This window comes from Amblyomma mixtum, chromosome 6 (assembly GCF_055824585.1).
Source record: "Amblyomma mixtum isolate Tamu chromosome 6, ASM5582458v1, whole genome shotgun sequence".
Classification (NCBI taxonomy): domain Eukaryota; kingdom Metazoa; phylum Arthropoda; class Arachnida; order Ixodida; family Ixodidae; genus Amblyomma; species Amblyomma mixtum.
The window spans coordinates 101,637,981-101,661,041 of NC_143017.1; the positions used below are offsets into that span (position 1 = coordinate 101,637,981).

Below are 23,061 nucleotides of genomic sequence, written 5' to 3' on the forward strand. Positions count from 1 at the left end.
TTAGGATGCAGTGGGTACGCGTGGTTGATTTTATAGAATCGATAGAACTATATATAACAAGTAGCATCGATACGGCTATTGATTGTACTATCAATAGAACTATCGATAGTAGTATCGATAGTCTTTTTTACCATTGATAGTGAATCAACTATCCATAGTATCGATAGTACTACCGATAGTTTTGCATCACTAGGGACCACCCCTTCCCACTCTCATTCACTGCAGGGTTATTTCACCTGTTCTCTCAGGCGGGTGCATTGCTTGGTTGGCCATGTGCACCGGCCGCCCAGGTGTGGCAGCACATAGTTTGAATTATCAGTGGCTGAACAGATTCACATTCGAATTTACATGCTACGTTTTATGAAGACTTCAATGAAGCGTGGATGGACTAAGTCGTAGAGTTAGAATTGCTCAGAAATTGGAATTAAGGAAGTTTCAAGTAATGAGCTTTCACTGTGTGTGAACGTAATCTTGAATGTAATGATCCTCCACATTTTGTAACACTGGCAACAACGGAGACTTGAGGCGAGAGCAGAGTCTGTCTTCTGAGGGCAGTTCAAGGCTGGGCAGAGAGAGGTGGGGGGGGGGGGGGGGGGGGGGGGTTGACATAGGAAGAGGTGCGCACCTCCGACTCCTCGCCCCACAAGTAGTGTCACCATGTGAGCTGTGGTGGAGATGGTAGCGGCTGCTGACGCAGTTGTGTTACCAATGCAACTGTGAGCTAAAAACTCGCATGCTGTTCTTTTGGCAGCTATGCTTTTTGCAGTGTCCTGCTGCAACATAGCACTTGTTCTGCATAGTGAAGTTTTGTATGCTAAATAACTTAGATAAGTCTTAAATTTCTACAGTGCATGATTAGTACCCTGAAAATTTTGGAATTGCTTTTGTCTTGCAACTCTAATTATCTCTGAACATTTCTTTAATTTTTAAGACTTCACTGCCAACATTAGCTGGGTAGGATCACTTACATTTATTTGCATTGTGCGTTCATTTCCGCTGCGAAATCTGCATGTGACCAACACCTGCACGTGACAAAAGTCGAGAGCTTTTGAGAGTTTCATGATACTAATAAGGTTTAACTTGCCCTTTGTTTTTTTCTCCTGGCTGTGCTCAGGAAAGCAGCCAGAGCAAGCCCCGGCGGTCAGTTCGCTCTCCTTCGGAGGACCACCACGTAGCAGAGGCACCACAGGCCAAGTACTTGCGGTCGGCCAGCAGCCTCCACCTGGGGGCCAGCAGCAGCTACCTGCCCAAGCGGCGCGTCTGCAACCTGTTTGTGCAGACCGACACCTACCTGTGGGACCACATCATCACGGGCAAGGACCCCGTAAAGGCCCGTGAGGAGATCTCCTCCCTCATCGCCCAGCATGTTGAGGCGGCCAGCCGCATCTACCGGAGCACCAACTTCAATGGCATCCGGGACATCAAGTTTGCCGTGCAGAGGATACGGGTGCGTGCAGGCTTTTTTTTTTTATTTTTGTTGCATTAGCAACACTACGCCAGGTTTTCACCTCGTCGCGTAGCCGGTAGCCGGTAGGCACGAATGGCCTCGAACAGCCATTGCCTAGCAACCGTTTCAGCCGAGCTCCGCCAGGTGGCATCGCTGTCGTCGGCGCCGCGTGCATAGTCGCTCGCTCCCGCCAGATGCGTGCTCACTGCTCACCGCCAAGGTAGAGGGTGAGGAGCTGCATATCTTTACCAGTTCTCTTGCTCTTAAGACCCTGTGCACTGCTGCCACAAAAAAAAAAAAGGAACCGTAACTCAAAAACTTGGTGCCTGTGCTCATTTAAGGGGGGGATTAAGAAATTAATTTGTTTTTGAGGAAAGGAAATGGTGCACTTGTTCTCACTTATTCTCACATCTGGGAACACTGTCTTGAGGGAAGGGAGGAAGGTGGCAGTGAAAGAAGAAAGGTCTCCAGAATAATTTGGACCCCCTTGGGATCTTTAACCTGCTCTGACATCACTCAGAATTTATTTATAAGGAGGTTTATGGTTTTATTTGGACTGTTCATTACTGGTTGTTTGCCCAAAAAATTTTTAGTATTAGAAGTATTTACAGCAGTGCATCACTCAAGATGCACTTTGTGCAGTAATGCAGCTTTTACACTTGCCTCAGTGAAAACACGTTGGTAAAAAATTCTAGGAATGTAACATGCAAAATGGGTTGGCTGGCAATATAGGAAGCCGCATAATTAAAATTTAGGAATAATCTTAAAGGCAGTAAAAATAGCGTCACCACACAGCTGTACTCAAGCTCATTTCAATTGCCCAAGGCAAGTCAGAGAAAAAGCCCTTAAGGCAGAGAGTGTATTGGTAAAATCACAAACTGAGAGTCTTGAAGTCTGTGTGCACTTATTGATGCCATCTTGGTAGGTGTCAAATGAAAGGGCATGAAACAAGCTTCCAAATAAAAATAAAACTGCAGTGGTTGAAGAGCAGTTTCAGAATCACATGAATAGGAACGTGATGAAGTGGAAGCTGGCATTTCGTTTTTAAGCCGCATGATTCTCAGAATGTTCTTTTTTCAGCAGAGGGCCTTTCAGCAGATTAGCAGAGGGCCTTTTTGTTCACTTGAGAAGGCAGTAACGCACTCAAGATGTAGTAGGCAACAACTACAAAACACTGCCTTGAAAATTGGAATAGGCTTAAACGACAGGTGGTGTTGACAACACGGCAGGACAGACTCCACCGTAGCGTCTCAAACTTGGCTAGGACTATTCTTTAATGTCTGCGCGTTATAAAGGCGTAAGCTGCACATCCAGTCCAATCCAAAAAATGCAGTGACCCATTCTGCATTTGCCGCTTCAGGGCTTGCGTCGCACTGTGCCATCTGTATTTCTGGTTGACGTCAGAGCCAGGAGGAGTGAGAGCCTAGACAGGGGACCCCATGTCACTTACCAAACATTCTTCTTTTACAGATCAATGACACCTCAGCATGTTCTGATGACAGAAACCGTCGGACCAATCCATTCTGTGCGGGCAACCTGGACGCCTCCAACTTTTTGAACCTCAACTCCCTGTCCAACCACGACGACTTCTGCCTGGCCTATGTGTGGACCTTCAGAGATTTCCAGCATGGCACCTTGGGCCTGGCCTGGGTGGCATCGGTCAATGGTGGGTTTCGAGTTCCTGTTTGCACTTCTGGCAGCTTAAAATGGAGTAGTTAGCGTAGTAAAGAAATGAATAATTGTCTGTAGTTTTTCTATGCCCGCTTTTGACTTATCAGTGCTCGATCTGCTGTTTCCTGTGAAGCTTTGTGATTGGCACTTCTGGCAGCTTAAAATGGAGTAGTTAGCGTAGTAAAGAAATGAATAATTGTCTGTAGTTTTTCTATGCCCGCTTTTGACTTATCAGTGCTCGATCTGCTGTTTCCTGTGAAGCTTTGTGATTGCAGCGTGCCAAAAGACTTATTGATGATCTGTACAATGAAAAAATGCTGCCAAGGTTGTAGTTGTGAACACTGGCTGAATTCCTTGCTGTTATGTCTTGCCCAGAAATTTTATATTCATCTCGTGCTCTGTTGGAGTAAAGGTAATGCTTTCACCAGTCTTATCACTGGTTGGGTTGTTATCTTACTGTTCCTCTTTCACTGACATTCTCTTACAGGGAAGATGAGGTTGCTACAAAGCAGTAATAGCTGCATCCAGTACCATACCTAATCGTGTAATGAACCCTTCTTTTTTTTTTAAAGAAAGCTGACTTCAGCTTGGGGACAGTTCATTATATGGGAGGAAAAAGTGTCTTCAGATTTTTTTTCTTAAGCGGCGCAGCGTTAGCTCAGTGTTTAGAGTGCTCGACTACTGATCCAGAGTACCCGGGTTCAAACCAGGCCGCGACGGCCACGTTTCGATGGAGGCGAAATGCAAAAGGTGCCCATCTGCTATGCAATATCAGTGCACGTTAATGATCCCCAGGTGGTCGAAATTATTCTGGAGCCCTCCACTATGGCCTCTCCTTCATTCACTCACACTTTCCTCCCTTCCCTTATGGCGCGGATGTCCACCCATATGTGAGGGATTTAGTGCGCCATTTCCTTTCCTCTAAAACAGGGGTTCTCAAACTTTTTTTGCTTGGAGGAACCCCAAAAGCCTTCAATAAGTTGCAGGGAACCCCCCCCCCCCCGCTTTCACTTACCAGCAATGTTGTCGAGTGCATTTTTGCAAAGAGAAAGTTGCAACAGTTAAGTGTTTATTGCACAGATTAATACAAATACTAATGTGATGGGTGGTACTGCTTCTTCCCTTTTAAGAGCAAGTCAAAGCGTGGCTCAGTAGCACTCAGAGCCAGTCTCATATCAGCTGCCGGGTCAGGGCCGGTGAGGGTTCTCGCGGAACACAAGAAGACAGCCCGCGGAACCCAGTTTGAGAACCCCTGCTCTAAAACCAAAAACGAATTTTCAAAATTTTATACCACTGCCTAGGTGAGAAAATCTGGATCAAAACCTTACCTTTGTTGTGAAAACACGTGTGTGATGTACGTGAATCAAAAATTCATATTTATTCACAGCATGCTCTTGGCCACTTGTTGGTCTCACTGTCATAATCAGAGCTGTCATTGCTGTTGCTGACCATTTCTTGGTCGTCAGCGGCTCACAGCGTATCGTCTTGAGTGCCATGCAGGCAGTTTGAGATGCCTCATTGATTTAACTGCCACCTGCTATGGTGGGCAGGTTGCTATCTGTCGGTTGGGCAGGTTGTGATGATGCCGTAAGGTCACGTGACCTAGGTGGCCCAGCTGCCTCCTAGGTTGCTCTCTGGGGATCACATGCCAGAAGATCCATGCCCATGATTTTTCGCTCACAGTGCCAACACCGTATTTTCTGTGTAACGGGTCCTTCAACCCTGCCGCGTTAAAATTGGTTGTCAGCTGTACTCAGTGTCATGTTGTTTATCATGAGGCAATTCACCTTGTGAAAACCCGATTGCGACAGTCTGTTGTGAAGTAGTTTGCTCATCTCAGATGGTGGTTGTTTGAGTGGAACAGGATTTTTTTGTGATTGCAATTTTCTCCTTGTTGGCAGGTGCTTCTGGTGGAATCTGCGAGAAGTACAAGACTTACTCTGAAAACATCAATGGCAAGTCGGAGAACGTGAAGCGCAGTCTCAACACAGGCATCATAACGTTCCTCAATCATAACGCCAAAATCCCACTGAAGGTTTCCGAAATCACCTTTGCCCATGAGATCGGCCACAACTTTGGCTCGCCTGTGAGTGCCTCGCCTTATGCACCATTGCTTTCCGTGCCACGCTGTCGCCTTCCCCTGCGGCAAAAAAAAATTAAACGCTGACAGCTCGGTTGTCACTTTGTAGTACATCAACAGCTCTAAGTCAGTGTCCAGGCACTGCAACATGTGCATTTAGTGCTGTGCTGAACTTTGTCGAAAGCCCAGTTTACGATAATGAACTTTTGCTGGGCCTGTGCACTGTTCTACTGTTGTAGTGTGTTATTAACTGGCCCAGTAGAGCAGTGTGGTGAGCTTTCTTTTTATGCCTGCAGCCATTTAACTGCGGCATGCATTTACTCGCTGCACTTGTTGTTTCACTTGGACTTTCTTTAGCAAATCTTCACTAGGTTTGTGTTAAATGAGCCAGCTAAAGGCTCTTGCAAGTTTCATGGCAAAAAATATTTGCGAAAGAACCTTACCATCACAAATTCTTCGTTTTCCGTATTGTTAATCCTTTGGAAGAGTGGTTGTGCTTTGGAGAGGGACAAGTGGGGTTTCGGTATTTGTGGTCATGGCAGCATCATTTGTAAATGTGCTAAGGAAACTGAAAGGAGAGAACGGCGTGTGGTGCTGTGGCCCTAAGCCATCTGAGCAATGCATGTGGAAAGCAGTGAACCAGTTGGCAGGCTCCATGCTGATTCCCAACATTCCCGACCCTCACCTCTTGACTTAGTAATGATGTAGTAAAGGTATGAACAGAAGAACAGAGACATGAATGCCTTGACGTCTAATACCCGTGCCACACGCGCACAAGAAATGGCAGTCAATGCTTAAGGCCTCAAGTTTGTTAATGCCATTATTTTCGGAGTTGGTGCTACACGTCCACATTTAATGCCATTATCCAAAGTGACGATGACGATAACGCTTGCAAGGTGGTCAAAAGTTTCATCTGAATATAAACATTCCTAATGAGCACAATATATCGGGAATGTTGTTCAAATGTAATGTTAAAACGATTTTCCAGAAAATACGGCTGTTCCTGCTTTACAAGTCTTAAAAGTAGCCATAAACTCACATGTCAGCACATAAGTCGAGAGTACCTGTCAATAAGGCTGGTTAAAATGGTGCTCTTTGCAACGAAAATGTGATATAGATGCCTCATCTGACTGAAAGTTAAGAATTAACCATTTTCTACTTGTTAGGAAGTTGTTACTTACAAAGCTGCATGCTTTTCTGCGTGTGGAATGGGAACGAGAGTACACATTGCACGGGCGAATGAGTTGTGGCAAACTCAGTAGGTCGCGAACGGCAGTAAGGCTAATGCCATTAAATTTATGCGTGTGGCACTGCACGAATGCCATTAAAACTTAAGGCAGTAAGCACTTAATGGCATTAAATCTGTCCGTGTGGCACGGGTATTATAGTATGTGAACACAACTGTGGCGATTACTCAAACTTGTTTAACGGATGTGTGCTGGGAAGCAGCTCAAGAGACATATCACCACTTCATCTTATGCAGTCGTCCGCATTTTAATCCGTTGCATTGCAGTGGTGGACTTTTCAAACGGGTGTTCTCCCTGGATGGCTATAATTCACTTGGCATGCTCAACTTGAGTAAGCATTAGGTCTCCATGAGGAAGCTCTGCAAGGATGCATAACTTTAGTTGTCCAGCAGATAAGGGAGATTTTTAATTTTGCTGTGGTGTTTGGTGTGATTGCATTGAATCTTCTCCTGGAAACATGCTAAGCAAACAACTAGTAGAGCCTTTCCACATAACCCCCCCTGGCCACCTCTGTGTGACTGTTCTTGGAAATGTGCACTGCAAAGCCGGGTGGTCATGTTCTGTGCAGCACGACTACCCGCCCGAGTGTGTGCCGGGAGGAACATTTGGCAACTACATAATGTACGCCAGCGCCACCCAGGGCCACCAGGCCAACAACCAGCGCTTCTCCCCCTGCAGCATCCGCAACATCTCGGCCGTGCTGTCGGCAATCTTGCACGGGGAGCAGAAGGAGAACTGCTTCCAGGGTAACCGGCTTCCCTGTGACCCAAAGAGCTGCTTAATCTTCTCCTACTCTGGCTTAGAACAGTCTTTCCCTTGACAAGCTCAATGCATGGCTGTAGAAGCTATGGGGTACCAGAAGGAATGCATCGAAACGTTCTTTGTTCAAGTTTTTCTGCATTTTGACGGGGGCAAAGCATGATCAGTGATTTAGGCAGGCAGAGCAGACTGGTGGGGCTAAAAATTAATGTGTAAAAAACCAAAGTAATATTCAACAGTCTAGCAAGGGAACAGCAGTTCGAAATTAGTGGCGCGGTTCTGGAAGTAGTAAGAGAATACGTCTATTTAGGGCAGGTAGTGGCAGCTGATCCGGCTCATGAGGGAGAAATAACTAGAAGAATAAGAATGGGGTGGAGTGCATATGGCAGGTTCTCTCAGATCATGAATGGCAGTTTACCAGTATCCCTCAAGAAAAAAAGTATACAACAGCTGTATCTTACCGGTACTCACCCATGGGGCAGAAATGTGGAGGCTAACAAAGAGGGTTCAGCTTAAGTTAAGGACAACGCAGCGAGCTATGGAAAGAACAATGATAGGTGTAACGTTAAGAGACCGGAAGCGGGCAGAGTGGGTGAGAGAACAAACGCGGGTTAATTGCATCCTAGTCGAAATCAAGAGGAAGAACTGGGCTTGGGCAGGGCATGTAATGCGAAGGCAAGAAAACCGCTGGTCCTTAAGGGTAACGGAGTGGATTCCAAGAGAGTGCAAACGTAGCAGGGGCGGCAGAAAGTTAGGTGGGCGGATGAGATTAAGAAATTTGCGGGAATAGGGAGGCTGCAACTGGCGAAGGACAGACATGGGAGAGGCCTTTGCCCTGCAGTGGGCGTAGTCAGGCTGATGATGATGATTCTTATGTGCTATTCAATGCCAGTTGACGAGCCTGAGGTGGTCAGAATCAATCCCAACCTCTCTGCTGTGGCACCTGTGGTAGCCCCTGTGCAGCTTCATGCGGTTCCACCCTTGCAGAGGACGAGGGCCCCTTCTGTGGCAACAAGATTGTGGAAGGGGACGAAGAGTGTGACTGCGGCTACGAGGAGCAGGAGTGCATGGAGGACTGCTGCTACCCTCGCGAGCACCAGGGCAAAGGCTGCACACGCAAGCCCAGGGCCATCTGCAGGTATAGGCTGAGGATAAGTTGGCCTGCATTCATTATTTTTTTATTATTATTATTTAGAACATATTGCAGGCCTACAGTAGGCCCAAGCCGGAGGGGCGAATACATAATATATGCAAAAAAGAACAGGTTTAGCAAAATTGAAAAATGTTAAATACAAGTTGTAACACAAAATACAGCAATAAATACAAGGCTCAGATGCAAAATACAAAAAGTAAACGTAGAAATAAATGGCTCTCAAATTAAATGCTGTGAAGAAAACATTGAGTCGAAAGAATCAGCTCTGGTTGAGAGATCTGGCGGACACCTGTTCCACTCCTCAATGGTGCGTGGAAAAAATGAGTATTTAAAGGCGTTAATCCTAGCACTGTAAGGGGTTAATGATTGTGTATGATGATTTCGTGTTTGGCGCGTAGTGTTAGGTTTAAGGAAGGGGTCTGCATTCATAGACAGTTTATGGTTTTTTAGTAAGAAAAGTATATAGTCAAAGTATTATAGTCAAACCTCGTTGTAACGAAGTAAAAGGAAAGTTTGGTTGGTCATGCTTTATTTCTATGGGAGTTCTATCTCCATAACGAAACAAGAAATTCAAAATTTGACACTGTATCGGTTATAACGAAGCAGTTTTTGTATTCGCAGGGCTCAAAACGTGCAAACGAGCTGAAAAAAAAAAAATTCAAACATGCTAAATTTCGATCTTTTGAATCACCTACACCTAAAATGTGTTTGAATCACCCGCGCTCCCACACGCCATGCCATCTATGGACAGCGAATGAATCTAGCGTCAATGGCCGCCTATCTATCTATCTAGGCCGATATCTAGGACATCTATCTAGGCCAAGCGGTGACCACAGACCCAAACGATGAAAAGAAATATCCGAGAGAATCAGCATCAGTTAAAGTGCACTTTGTTTCAGTTCTCAGGAGCTTTAATGGAACTTTATTGATGCCTCTCAATAGAAAGGTATGCGATTATTTTTATCCAGCCAGTACTCGGTTATATTGGGTCTGGAACTTGTAAGGTGATGAGAAGGTTCAGTATAAATTAAGGACTGCACAAGTAGGGAAAGGTAAACAACAGTGATATCATCAATGGTATTTCCGACTGGTCACTTTGGTCCTCTGACCCAGAGCATAAAATCGGGGCGAGCTTCGAGTCAGAGGAGGTGCCGTCAAACTGAATATCCGAGCTGCTCCAAGACCAGTCACACGAAAAAGAAAACGTGCACTTGGCATCGATGGGTAGCATTTGGTACATTTCATTTATTCTGCACCTATGGGGCAGAAACATAGAGGCTAACAAAGAGGGTTCAGCTTTAGTTAAAGGACAACGCAGAGAGCTATGAAAAAAAAAAAAAATGATAGGTGTAACGTTAGGAGACCGGAAACAGGCAGAGTGGGTGAGGGAACAAACGCGGGTTAATGACATCCTAGTTGAAATTAAGAGGAAGAAATGGGCTTGGCAGGGCATGGAATGCGAAGGCAAGATAACCACCGTTGGTCCTTAAGGGTAACAGAGTGGATTCCAAGAGAAGGCAAGCGTAGCAGGAGGCGGCAGAAAGTTAGGTGGGCGGATGAGATTAAGAAATTTGCAGGAATACGGTGGCCACAACTGGCAAAGGACAGGGTCAATTGGAGAGACATGGGAGAGGCCTTTGCCCCGCAGTGAGCGTAGTCAGGCTAATGATGATGATGACACTGTAATGAACGCCTAAACTACATTTCCACTGACACAAGAAGAGAGCCGCAAAGATATCCCGTCAAAAATGGAGATGTGCAGACACCACAGAAGGCCCCTCGTACTAGGTATTTTTCACACTTGCTGTTGGTGCAGTCACCGACATTAATCGGGTCATCACTGCTACTGTGCACTGGGAAGGAATATTCTAAGGCTTCAGCATACTTTGTTGGATTGAAGCTTGCGCAGAACTTATGTTCAAGAACCTCAAAACACTTGTCATGTGTCCACTTCGCTGCCCACCACCAACAACTGCACCATACCGCCATCGTGCTAGCACTGCGCTGGGATTGGTGGGTACTAACCATCAGAATGCTCCGAGGAGAAAGGCAGAGTGCCTTGAAGTGGGAGGCGAGCACTCGGCAAGAGCCAGCTGAACGTGCAGTTGCCTCAAAGTACTCCAGTGTGCTCTGAAACAAGCAGCTGAAGGTACCAGAGAAGGCAGAGAGAAGAAACGTGGGGTAATATGGGGAAGTGATGGGATGTGCAGTGTGGAGAGCAGGTTACCAGTGGTCAGTAACAGATAAAGGTTGTGCTCCCAGGGTTCGGAAATGTAGTTTAGAGCTGGATGGGAAGGTGAGGTTTGGAAGTTTGCTGGCATAGGGGTGCCACTGTCTGTATTGCAGTGGACGCGACCTGTCTGGTGGTGGTGATGGTGCGGCGTCTCATAAAAGTGTTGTTTGCATGCTGTGTTTGTTTTTCAGTGAGTTTCTTATTTTTCAAAGCCTTGGAGGAAAACACGACAAGTATTTAATGTGCAGTGGGATAGCATTATATCTTTGGATATGGTAGTTGCAGCAAAATGCAGTAGAGTGCATTGAGTAGGAATGGCTTGTCAGTGTGCTGTGCAATGTCAGTGCACGTTAAGGATCCCCAGGTAGTTGAAATTATTCCTGAGTCTCCACTGCGGCATCTCTTTCTATCTCTATCTCCTTTCACTTCCGCCTTCCTCCCTTCCCTCGTAGCACGCAGTTGAGCTGTCCACCACTCACTGCGCCATTTCTTTTTCTTACAACCGTTTTGCTGGCATGCAAGGATTCTTTTAAGCTCGGTTAATTGGGGCAAATTGTAATTAGAAGCTTCATCAGCAGATTACTAAATCTGTTGCCAGCAATATGATTGCCTTTGTATGTTCAGCAGTAACATTATGAACTTCTTATGGTGATCTGGACTTGTGACCAATGCAGATTTGTGTTTGTCTCCTTGATGCAGTCCCAGCCAGGGGCCCTGCTGTACCAACAAGTGCGACTTTGAGAGCAAGGAGAAGCTCTGCAAGCATGAGTCTGACTGCACAAAGCTGTCCTATTGCGAATATCCTTTTCTCAGTGCCATTGCAAACTGTGCTGGATGTGTGTAAGGTAGAACTGAGCAGTGCAGGCTTGCTACACGTGTCATTGCAAGTGTCGCATCGCAGGACCTCAGCTATCCAGCACCTTCTGTGTGGTCTCAGTGCACCCATACAGGGAGACATTGCATATATGTTGTGTTGTACAGAGAGACTGAGTGTATCAAACTTTCAAATATTGGTGGTAAACACCTTCAGGGTGGACAGAATCCTATCGTTGTATCCGTTATTTCGCCGATAATTGTGTCATTATATAGGGTTTATTTTTTACATAGGGGCTAAGAGAGAATTGATGAGGCTAAAGGAATTGATCGTTATAAGCGAAATATTGTTATATCTGGTATCATTATAAGTGGATTACACGGTACAAATACATGCCCTCCCCGCCCCACCTGCATCGTCCTGCTGCCGCACATTGCATTGCAGCCAAACATGGCAATAATTAAATAACTGTAATGAAATCACAGTAATTAAATTACTGTGATAGTAATTTAGTAAATGTAATTTAGTTACTTTTCAAAAGTAATTTTGTCATGTGTGATTATAGCATCCTGCAGTATGGTATCACGGCGTGCACAGAGCTTGAAACAAATGCATAATGATGTGATCACAAGGTCTGAAGGCAATTAAAGAGCAACTGCACCACTTTTTGAGAATTTCGCGATATTCAAGGATTCAGATCCATATAGGCTGTAAGTAAAGCATGCCAAGTGTTTTTGCACTAGCATTTAAAATAGTGACGTAATCGACGATTGAATTTTGCACTTCTCCTCAGTGCACTGAAGGAATGCAGGAAAGTTCATATTGATGTCACGGAAGCTATAATTTCAAATCACCGCCTCGTTGGGTACTGCCAAACAACTCTCGGAGAGATTTGCCTTCGGTGGCATTGTTTTTTTTTTCTTCAAAGCAGGCGTTCGTGCGTTGGAAATGTACTGATACCTTCGATGACGTCATCATGCACCCCCCACTTGGCGTTGTGCATGGCAGAAAAGCTTGAAGGGCATCGCGATTTTAATCGACGATTACGTCACTATTTCAAGCGCTAGCCCAGGGAGACTTCGCATGCTCTACCTACAAGTCTCACACATTCGACCCTCTTAAGCTCGTTGATTTCTAAAACCTATGCAGTTTCCCTTTAAGGTCAAAAGCAAAAAATTCCATGGGGTGCTTCGCGTATCAAGCATCGGCACTTCTGTGACTGGCTGTGAGGGGCCATCACTTCACCGGTTTGTGGTGGAATCGGAATCAGGCACTCCCGCATAGCACCCCAGGTTTTTTCTAATTAACTGGACTGGTGCAGGGTGCTGCTTCAAATTATCTGGTCATATCTACAGTGGAAATTATGAGGGTGATGGAATTCTTTTAATTTTCCAGAATTCCAAATTAACCAGAGTTTGAAGTACCGAGGTTTTGCTGTAAAAGCTCTGGTGGAACCTCTTGTCATTAGTAAATTAAGCTACTAAACTGAAGCAATTGCTGATGTCATGCCTGTGTAAAGATTAGTTATTAGAAGAAAACAAGGTACAAAATAAAAGTGCTACATGAAAACATAATGACTACATAATCCACTCACAAAGTGCAGATCCATTGTCATGGTTGCAAGAAATAGTTTAACATGTTGAACTAAGAACTGTTTCAACAATAAGAAATGGCAATCACATCAATGTTTTCGATTTACCATATTTTTCTGACTCTAGTCCATGGACTATACATGTCTAAAAGCTAATATTTTGTGTAGTGCAGAGTATCTATCGGTGCAGACTATACATGATTTCATTTCTAAGATCATTTGTCACATCCGAAGAAGGCTAGTGTGGCCATCGAAGCAAAGAAAACGATCCGACTACAGCCTCAACATTCTGCCATGCTAAATCACGTAGTGAAATCAGCTCCGATAAGCAAGCAAATGTGGCTGGTGGTACTTAGAGTGGCTGCTTTTCACTGCTCGGAATTTGTGAGCACATGCGAAAAAACCTCAGTGAGTAATGGCAGAACGCCTTCGTGAAGAGCCTTCCTCGCAGCATTCGAGCTTAGTGTAGTGGAGTAGTGTGCGCAAGCAGTCTAGTCGAACCACGCAGAGGAGAAAAAATTTGATGTCAATGAAAGAACTGCTTGGATGTGGGCTGCTTCCCTAGAGAATCCGAAGGATATCTGGGCTGCTTCTTTGAAACATCTGCGGAAAGTCGTTTTCGGCTTAAAACTTGTTTTCAGCAGAAATTAGTCCCTGTGGGCTGTACACCGTCTGCGGACTATCTAAACAAAAGCTATTTATTTTTGGCTGAAATTTGCCCCTGTTGACTAACGCATCGGCTGCAGACTGTAGTCGAGAAAATACGGCACGCAACTTGAGGTGAAGAGTAATGGCAGCACAAGTTATGTAGATCGAAGTGAGTGGTTTAACGATTGATGCAGCTTTAATTTCAAAGGCAGAAGGTTATGGCATTGAACTCTCTGCTTGTTGGAGAGGGAGGTTCTCTCACATGTGGTAAGTGCCTTGACCACTGCTGCACTGGGAAGCAGGCAAGCTGCCCAGCACCCGAGCACAAGCTGAACAAGACGGAGTGCAACAACGGCACCCAGGTGTGCTGGAGCGGCGAGTGCAGTGGCTCCATCTGCGAGAAGTATGGCATGGAGGAGTGCTCCCTGACGGATGACGCCAACCCGTCGCCTGACAAGATGTGCGAGGTGGCCTGTCAGGAGAAAGGTGGGCCCTCATCTTGCAGTGCATGCATCGTGCTGCAGATTGCTCATGCTTGGCATACAGACAGCAGACAAGAATAGCACCGATGAGGGGCTCATTACAATAAATATGTGAAAGCCAGCTGTCTGTGAAACCGCGGGTGCGATAGTAGAACGATTCTCAGCCGTGGGTGTTTGGGACCTCTTGTGGGCGGACACAAGTAGTGGGGGACCCAGATGGGAGATACTAGCTCGTGTGTGATGTCACGACTAAGAGTGGAAGCATTTGCAGTGTGAAATGGACACTGTTTATTGATTGCGCAAGCAACACGGCGTGCACGATGCTGAAGCAGATAATGCAGATATTCACAAGCATGAATAGGATTTATTGCCATGCACAAGGGACGCATCCAGAGGCCCTTTTTACTTCACTTTTGCTAGCTCCTCAATTCGTGGCATAGCTGCACTTAAGCATAGCTGCCTGCACTGACACTTGCTTTTCAAGTAAGCAGGCCTTCAAAATGCATGTTCGCGCGCATATGTTGTCGAAAACTGTGACAATCTCAGCCTCTTTGTAGAGCAGGGGAAGCATTTCAGCTCTCCTCAAAGGGAAACTTTTCCTTAATTACAGCATTTTCTAGAAGCTCTCCATTCACCAATTTTCAGCATCAACACTTTCGTTAGTGAAGCAAGTTATATCTGCCTGGAAAAGGGTCACAAGCCATTCGTCTGAAGGAAAATGTGGGAAGTAACTGGTTAGGTTATTTCCCAGAGTCTGAGTTTGCTCAAATGTGCGATAATGTCTCTTTGTCAGTTGCAAATACTGTCCCAGAGATTCTGAGGTCCCTCTGCAACTTTAATGGGGAATAATCATCTCATCCTGTTGTACTCTGGAAACCTTAAGGTATGACGCCACTCTTGAAGGCGAAATGTTTATCGGATAAAATATAATTTTTTTCTGTTTTCATTTGTTAGGCATACCATGTTAATATCGTCAGGGGGCATACTGCTTCATTAAAATGTTTTGTAATTTATTAATCATAACTTCTTCCTTTGGAAAATGCTAAATATGCCTCTCGCACCAACAGTGATAACTCGCAAACAAATTAATGCGCACCATAATGCTTTGCAGTTCATGCAGGTCTACCTTTTAGCTGTGCATTGACCTGAACGATGAGTCAGTAATGACTTCGCAGGCAGTTATTGCAAAAAAAACTGAAAACATACACTAAAATTGGCTTTCCAAAAGCATATTAGTGGATTTCAATAATCCTAGTTCATTGCATGCCTTGATATCTTAATAAATGAGCAGGCGAAGTTTCAAGCAAAAATTTTTACGGGGGGTAATTTTATCCATGCTGGCATAACACAAAAAAGAACAAGTTTTCTTTTTGAGAAAAATAAAATTGGAAATTACATGTCTTATATGAATAAGTTTCTGTATACACAAGAAAGCAAAGACCCAGAGTGCTAAAATGTTTCACACCTGTAGGAAGCGTCTTGGGCATTTCCGTAGTCTTTTTTGCATGTGTAACAGCTTACCTTTTTTTTTTTTTTTCTTTCAGCACGATGCAGGTAACAATTTAGCCTGTAACTTTTGAACGGCGCTAGATAGAATCATAATTCTTTTTTGCAAAAGATAGACATTCCAAGAGTGTCATCATAGCTTGAAGTTTTCTGCAGAAGCCCCTCATTTTTTCACCCGACAATACATTACTCCCAACCCCAGCAGGAAACTAGCAGACATGCAACTGCCGATCGACAAATAAAGCAAGGTTAATTGGCAGCCTCTTATCAAACTGCTGCTGATGTGATCTTGCTTCACTTGGGTTATCTAGTTTCTGGGGCTCCAGCGTGCACTTCTTTGCTGCGAAGAAGTCGAGGTGGCTGCGGGCCAGCTTGGTTGGCACGAGGGAGCTATGTGCAAGCACTTCACTGCACAAAATGCATTATTGCAGCTTGCCGCCAATTTCCGCTGACCCAGACATCAGGGAACTATCTATGTGCCGTCGTAACTTCAACGTTGCGATGGCACGCAGTGTGCATCTTATCAGACACTGGTGTTAAAAGATCATCAACATGGACGTTGTCAACATTACCAAGAAAGCTTCTTGGCACATGCTGAGCGAGCACTGTATAGCTGGTCGGTGTTGGTCGATGCGGCATCATAGTGACAGCAGTGGCAATGATGATGGTGTCTTCCCTTTTGATTAGTATGGTCGGTGGCAAGCGTAGCACTGTGAAAGGTACTGTGTGCAGTAACTCTGCCGTTGAGTTTGATGCGGGCACAATTCGTGGTGAATGCGCACATACACACTAGGGTTCCATGGACCCCTCTTTGGGAACCACTAAGGGAATGTTTTTTTATTTTCTTGGTGGTGGTGATGGTGCTGGTTAGCAAAGCGAACTAATTGCGTGGTCATTTTACGTACATAATTTTACCAAAGTAGAGGAGAAGAACGCCACCTGGCTACCTGTGAAAGGTTAACCCACAACCTTCATAAGCACCGCGCACAAGGTCGTGAGTCCAGCTCCCAGAAAAAATCTTTATATATTAATATTATGCAGCCTCCACTGAGCAGCAAGGTCAAGTCGCTGCAGTGGCTTAGTAGTTACGGTGCTTAACTGCCAACTCAAAAGATGTGGGTTCGATACCAGCTGTAGTGGTCTCATGTCGATGGAAGCAGAATGCCAGGGGTCTGTGTACTGTGTGATGTCATTGCGCATTGAAGAACACCATGTGGTCGCAATTATCCAGAGCCTTCAACTACGGCGTCCCTCATAGCCTAAGGCGCTTTGGAATATTAAACCCCATGAATGAAACAGTGAGGCTTATTTTTGTTTTGCTTGTATTCTTTTTTTGTGTTCCCAGCATATTTTACCAATAAATTTTACAAGTTTTGCACACACAACTCTAGCATTTTTTCTTTCGCAAGTATAATTAGTAAGCTAGAGTTTTATGTATTATAATGTGCAGTGCATTTAACACTTCTTGATGAATTAATTTTAATTTTAGAGGGGCAGTGAGGAGAGCTCTATTAATATATTTTTTAAAGCAAAATCCGATAGTTCGGCATTTCATGGCTTTGTTGCCACTTGGGCCAGCAGTGAAAGATGCATTAATTCTAAGAAATTTGGATTTGAAGTTGAAAAAGTTTTTCCCGCCGCTCTGATTCAAACTTGGGATTCTCTTATGACGACACAGGACTAAGTGACGTGGAACATGACGTGAACATGACGTAACACAGACTCCGTGATTTCTGGCCACCAGCAGGGCAGCCTGGCACCAGCCGAAAAGAAAGCTACCGCCGGCCGCACGTTGAAGGCATCTATCGGCTATTGCGGCCGTCGCTACTGTCGCTTCGTTTACGTTTCCACCGGCATTTTACCAGCGTTACGATGGATCCCGTTTTCGAAGTCGTCAACGAAGTTCTCGCAAATAGACACCTTTAGCATACCTTGTACCTTGTTACCGTTAGCGGAATACCGGGAGCCCGCCTACTGCCGGTGAGCAGGCGCTGATTGGTCTTGATGCTGCCGGGTACGTGGCGCCATCTGGCGACGTCAAGGAGATTTGCGCAAGCATTGGCTGCGCCTCAGTGATTCGTGCCTTCTCGTGTCCTAGTGTTGCTACAACCATTGCTTCTAGCAACACTGTTTTGTCCTATGACCTCATCACGTTTGTACTTGCGAGTTTGGCCTGTGGCGGCAATACCTGTATTTTGGTTCTTGCTCTTTTCTACGTTACAAGAGCTTTGTTGTCAGTATGAGTGGCGTTTTTGTAATCAGGAGCTGGTATTCTGTCGATACAAGCCAACTTCAATTTCTCCTCAGTGTCCCTTTAAAACACTCAAAATCAGTATTTTTCGCAGTAAAGAAAGAGTTGAACTCAGTCGTTGGATAATTTGCTCAGATATTGTTGTTTCGCATGGTTGAATTTATGAAAGGCAATGCGGTGTATGATCGCTGGAGGGTATTAGAAAATTTTTGGAGGTTCAAATTTCTCAAATACGAATATGAACCAAATATCAAAACTTATTCAATTCGTGTTCTTGAGGCATCTAAATTTTGAGGCATCTAAATTTCGGCTATTTACACACTCCTAATTGTAATGTCTAACGCATCGTTTGAAAAATTAAAGCATGCAGCTAAATTTAAGTGTCTATTGTCTTTTAATGAGTACTATAAAAAGTAGGACTGAGTTCATCAATTGGGGGAAGAGTACAGCTTGAAAGAGGTAGGGGGTTATTTCTTGATAAGTCTCTTGCTCCTTGCACAAGCTGCGGCACTCAGTAATTGCAGTGTTTGCTGCCTTTTTATACGTCATCTTCCAAGCGTCTCATGTAATTCAAGACTCTGCACTCCATCGTGCAACTTGTTTGCAGTGGAGCGGAAGCTGCGAGTATGAAATGGTAACATCCAGCAGGCAATTGTGGTTGGCTTGCAAGTGCTGGAGAAACAGCCAATCTGTGGTAGTCATCGACTTGCAGTCGTAGCTTCCACTTCGCTGAGAACATGTTGTAGGACAGAGCATATGTTGTGCTTATGTTAGGCAGATGTAAAACATGGTCAGGCAAACCATTTCAGACTGTCTTTCAGTAGGAAACATGGCATGTGAAACATGCAGGTTGTTCCTCCATTGTGTTTCATGTAAAACATGTTGCATTTAATGTGCAGCAGATGTGTGCACTTCTCCCGTCTTTGCTGAGCTGGCATTTGTTTCTCCCACGCAGGCAAACCAGAGTCCTGCAAGAGCACGTACGAGATCGAGCGCATGAAGGAGATCCGTGGCATCAAGCTGCGGCCAGGCTCTCCGTGCAACAATTTCCACGGCTACTGTGATGTCTTCCAGAAGTGCCGCAACGTGGATGCCGAAGGGCCGCTGGCGCGTCTCAAGCGGCTCCTCTTTGACAAGGAGTCACTGCTCACTGTGAAGCAGTGGGTCACGGTCAGTGGCTCTGGCAATAGTTTAAATGCACCAGCTCCACTACTTCACTCTCTCGGTGTGTGTGTGCATGCACAAAGGGAGAGGGGGTTATAAAGGAAAAAGGATGCTGAAGTCAGCATCATTGGGAGCATCGCGTGTTAATCATGGGCACATGGGCAGATAAATGAGAAGAGATGCAACACAGCACTGCCTGACCTGACTGTTCAGTTATTAGTCAGTGCTGTGTTGTCCTTTCCTCTGTTTGGTTTGTGTGCTGTTGAACTGTTTCACTGCAAGCCTGTCATTGCTTAAGACTACAGCATAGTAGCAAGAAAAGGGCGCAAACACAGTGTCCTTACCTTGACTTCTCAGTGTCGCTACTGCACTGTAGTCCCAAGTGTGCACAACCAACTAGCCAGCCATTATGTATTAAGCCTTTCATTGCACCTCCTTGCATGCTAGAAGTGGAAGTGCCAGTAGGAAGAGGAAAGATTTCTAGATGGAGAAGCAGTGACCTCAGTGAAAGGTTAGAGTGGCCATGGTTCTGCGTGCCTGTAATTGCGAAGGCAGTGGCAGGAAGGACCGCGTTCTCCTTTGTGTCCAGCTCAACTGGTGGGCCGTGCTGTTGATGCTCGTGGCCCTCATCGTGGTGATGGCAGTGTTCATCCGCTGCTGCGCTGTGCACACACCCAGCAGCAACCCACGCAAGGCACCCGCACTGCGCATCACAGACACCCTTCGGAGGCCAGGCGACACCTTCCGCAGAAAGGTCAGTACGCATGCAGTTTGGGCATCTGCTTGTGTATCTAGCTTATCCGTGCCCTTTTGAGTTTCGGCTGCTGCGGTGGCTCAATGGTTATGGTGCTCGGCTTGTGACCCTAAAGACACGGGTTTGATCCCGGTCACAGTGGTCACGTTTCAGTGGAGGTATATGCTAGAGGCCCATGTGCAATGCAAGTGCACGTTTAAGAATCCCAGGTGGTCGAAATTTCCAGAGCCCTTCACTATGACGTCCCTCATAACGTGAGTTACTTTGGGACATTAAACCCCCCATAAACCATAAACCCCTTTCAGTTTGTGCTGAGTTTGCACTTTTCCCACTATCGAATTCCACCAGTATGTGTACGCACAACTCTTGGTAATTCTCGAAGGGGCCCAAAAATTTCTTTGAATTAAGGGGGGCATTTTCAATACATCTCGTGAAAATACGTCAATGCCATTGATGGACGGATGTCCTTAGAGGGGCATCTATTGTTTTATTCTTGAGTTCCCGACTGTATACTTGCTGCACATAGTAGCATTTTTAAATTTTCAGCTTTATATGCGACGTAATGGTAGAGCTGCTTGGGGGGCTTCTCAAGGATACCGTATTGTCATCGAACTTATAGTGTACGTTTTTCTCTCATTCCTGACGACTCACACCATGTTTGACAACGTGTTCCTCAGTTTTCACGCCATCATTAGCCGAGATCTTGGCAGCATGCCCAAATGCTGCATGCAGTGGTGTGTCGGGCTGGATGAACTTGACAGAGTGCCAAAAGGTTGTGGCGCCAGCACCAGCGGCCTGCTCAGCGTGCTGTTGCGTGCCAGGCTGCGTTGCTGTTAGTTTAGAAAGCCGGCGAGTGCTTGAGCACTGAAGAGGAGCATAGCAGTTTAAACCACAGCGCTGTAAAACACTCAAATGCAATGAAGGAAGCAGGACCTTCAGACCCCCCAAATGATTTGGCGAGCTCAAGGTCGGGACAGCTAAGGCTTAAATATTCGCATATTCAGGTGTGCATAAAAAAACGCACACCTGACCTTGAGGGCCGGTGTTCAGCACATTCACTTTATCTCACCGTGAATGGCCAGTGTCGCCGGCTATCACAGAACCGTTAGATCATTCCTTGATACAGCAAACACCTTTCGGAAGTGAATGATGCTAAACACCAGCGACACGAACGCTTCTGACCCCTTGCGTTTGTTGATGATGGATGGATGGACGGACAGACAGGCAGATGGACGGACGGGTGGGCGACGTATGATATGAAATTTCGAGTCTCCCAAAAAAGTTTGGACTCTTTTTTTGCCACATAATGAATTCTTCCCCTAAATCGACATCAACTTACTGAATAAAAATTGGATTCGTTACTCTAGTATATATGGTATTAGGTCGTCTCGGGCATTTTATAAAGGACTCATCATTTCAAGTTGCTACTTCAAACATGGAAAGCATGTACGAGTGTATTTCCAGCAATGTTTGTGACATCATCACGGTGTCACACAAAGCATCGTCTCTGGCAACGCACTGAAGTTCAGTTTCAGTTTGCTATTTTTGCTGTTTTAAAATAGCTGCACTCAGTATTTTGAAAGATGGTTTGTTGTGGTGGAGAGAGGAGACTCAAGGAATATTACAGTCAACTCAGAAAGTTGGAGAAACTCCCCCCCACCCGGGTTGCCCTTTATTGGGTTATGAGCTCTTTCTCTACGCATCACGCATTTCCCTTCTGAGTAGTGACGGTGGACAGGCTGCTATGAAGACATTTCTGTGGCGATTATGCCTTGCACATACTTTAGCTTGCCTTTTATAGGTTCCTGCAAAGACCCATTAAACCCCATTATGTATCAAGCAGTGCGTCAGCTTAAACCCCCACCCCAGTTTTCATATTGTAGACTGTGGGCTCATTGAGCTACGGCCACCATTGAAATATGCTATCACTGGTCAGCATGCTTGCCCTAAGAGTAAAAGAAAACATATTTACTAGCACATGATGGGCCCATTTCCAAGAACTTGCAGCGAGAAATGCAGTGCTATTCCACATGACTGGTGCAGCGCCGCATGTGGTTTGGTTTATGGGGTTTAGCATCCCAAAGCGACTCAGGACTCAGGCTATGAGGGATGCCATAGTGAAGGGCTCTGGTTAATTTCGACCACCTGGGGTTCTTTAACGTGTACTGACATCGCACAGTACACGGGCCTCTAGCATTCCGATGGAGGTGAAATGTGACCACCGTCGCTGGGATAGAACCAGTGTCTTTTGGGTCAGTTTGCAGCCGCGGTGGCTCGGTGGTTATAGTGATCGACTGCTGCCTTTAAGACGCGAGTTCGATCCCGGCTGCGGCGGTCGAGTTTTAATGGAAGCGAAATTCTAGAGGTCCGTGTACAGTGCGATGTCATTGCACGTTAAAGAACCCCAGGTGGTCGAAATTTCTGGAGCCCTCCACTACGGCGTCCCTCATAGCCTGAGTCACTTTGGAATGTTAAACCCCACGAACCGTAAACCAAACGTTCGGCTTAGCAGCTGAGCACCATAACCACTAAGCCACCGCAGTGGCTTCAGCGCCGCATGTGTGTGCAATGTTTGCTGTTCGAGAGTCCGAAAGGTTTCGAGTAGTCTATACTTCCTTGAAAATTGAAAAACTTTTTGTGACATGGTAAGCTGGCCTGCTGGCTATAGCTATTCAGCTATCCAGAAATTGAGCATTTTCAGGCTTCTGGTGCATGGAATTTTGTTCTGCCCAACTGTAACTCCTGCATTGCTGCGCATCACTTCTCACTGCTCGTGTATGCAGTCTGAGGCAAATGATTTATCAGCAGATGTACAGATTAACATCAGGGGGATCCTTTGAGACTAGAAAACTGTTTCTTTCAAAATGTAATTCGGTCCTAACCGCGGTTGCTCGCATACGGTGACACCGTTTCCTTGTGTGTGCATCCATCAAAGCAGTTGATGTTGATGGCCTCAGTGTATTTCAAAATGGCTTGTTGGTGTAGTTGGTTCTGCCTTGTCCAAAGCAGCACTGGAAGACACTGATAGAAGACATTCACACACGCTGTGTGTGTGTGGATGTGTATTCTCATCCTTCTGTTCGTGTCTTCCAGCATTGTATTGGGTAGTGTTTCAAACATACAGAGAAGGCCAATTTTACATGCCGATTATAAAAGGTACTTCCTGATATGAGCCAAAGTGATGTGTCTGCCACAGTGCACATTCAGGCTGTGGTACCCAGACTCAAAATGAACACTTAGTATAATGAGGGTATGCTAATA

General features: G+C 45.5%; 1 protein-coding gene across 1 annotated transcript in view; it reads left to right on the forward strand.

Annotated features, from left to right (window-relative positions):
- Window positions 1-23,061, forward strand: part of kuz (zinc-dependent metalloprotease kuz) — a 48,262-nt gene that overhangs the window by 18,515 nt on the left and 6,686 nt on the right. The window contains exons 5-13 of the mRNA XM_089548518.1: window positions 1,115-1,447; window positions 2,918-3,113; window positions 5,020-5,204; window positions 7,014-7,191; window positions 8,192-8,342; window positions 11,290-11,388; window positions 13,936-14,129; window positions 18,838-19,052; window positions 19,636-19,800. Of these exons, the coding sequence (XP_089404644.1) occupies window positions 1,115-1,447; window positions 2,918-3,113; window positions 5,020-5,204; window positions 7,014-7,191; window positions 8,192-8,342; window positions 11,290-11,388; window positions 13,936-14,129; window positions 18,838-19,052; window positions 19,636-19,800 (1,716 nt within the window). The remainder of the gene's footprint in view (window positions 1-1,114; window positions 1,448-2,917; window positions 3,114-5,019; window positions 5,205-7,013; window positions 7,192-8,191; window positions 8,343-11,289; window positions 11,389-13,935; window positions 14,130-18,837; window positions 19,053-19,635; window positions 19,801-23,061) is intronic.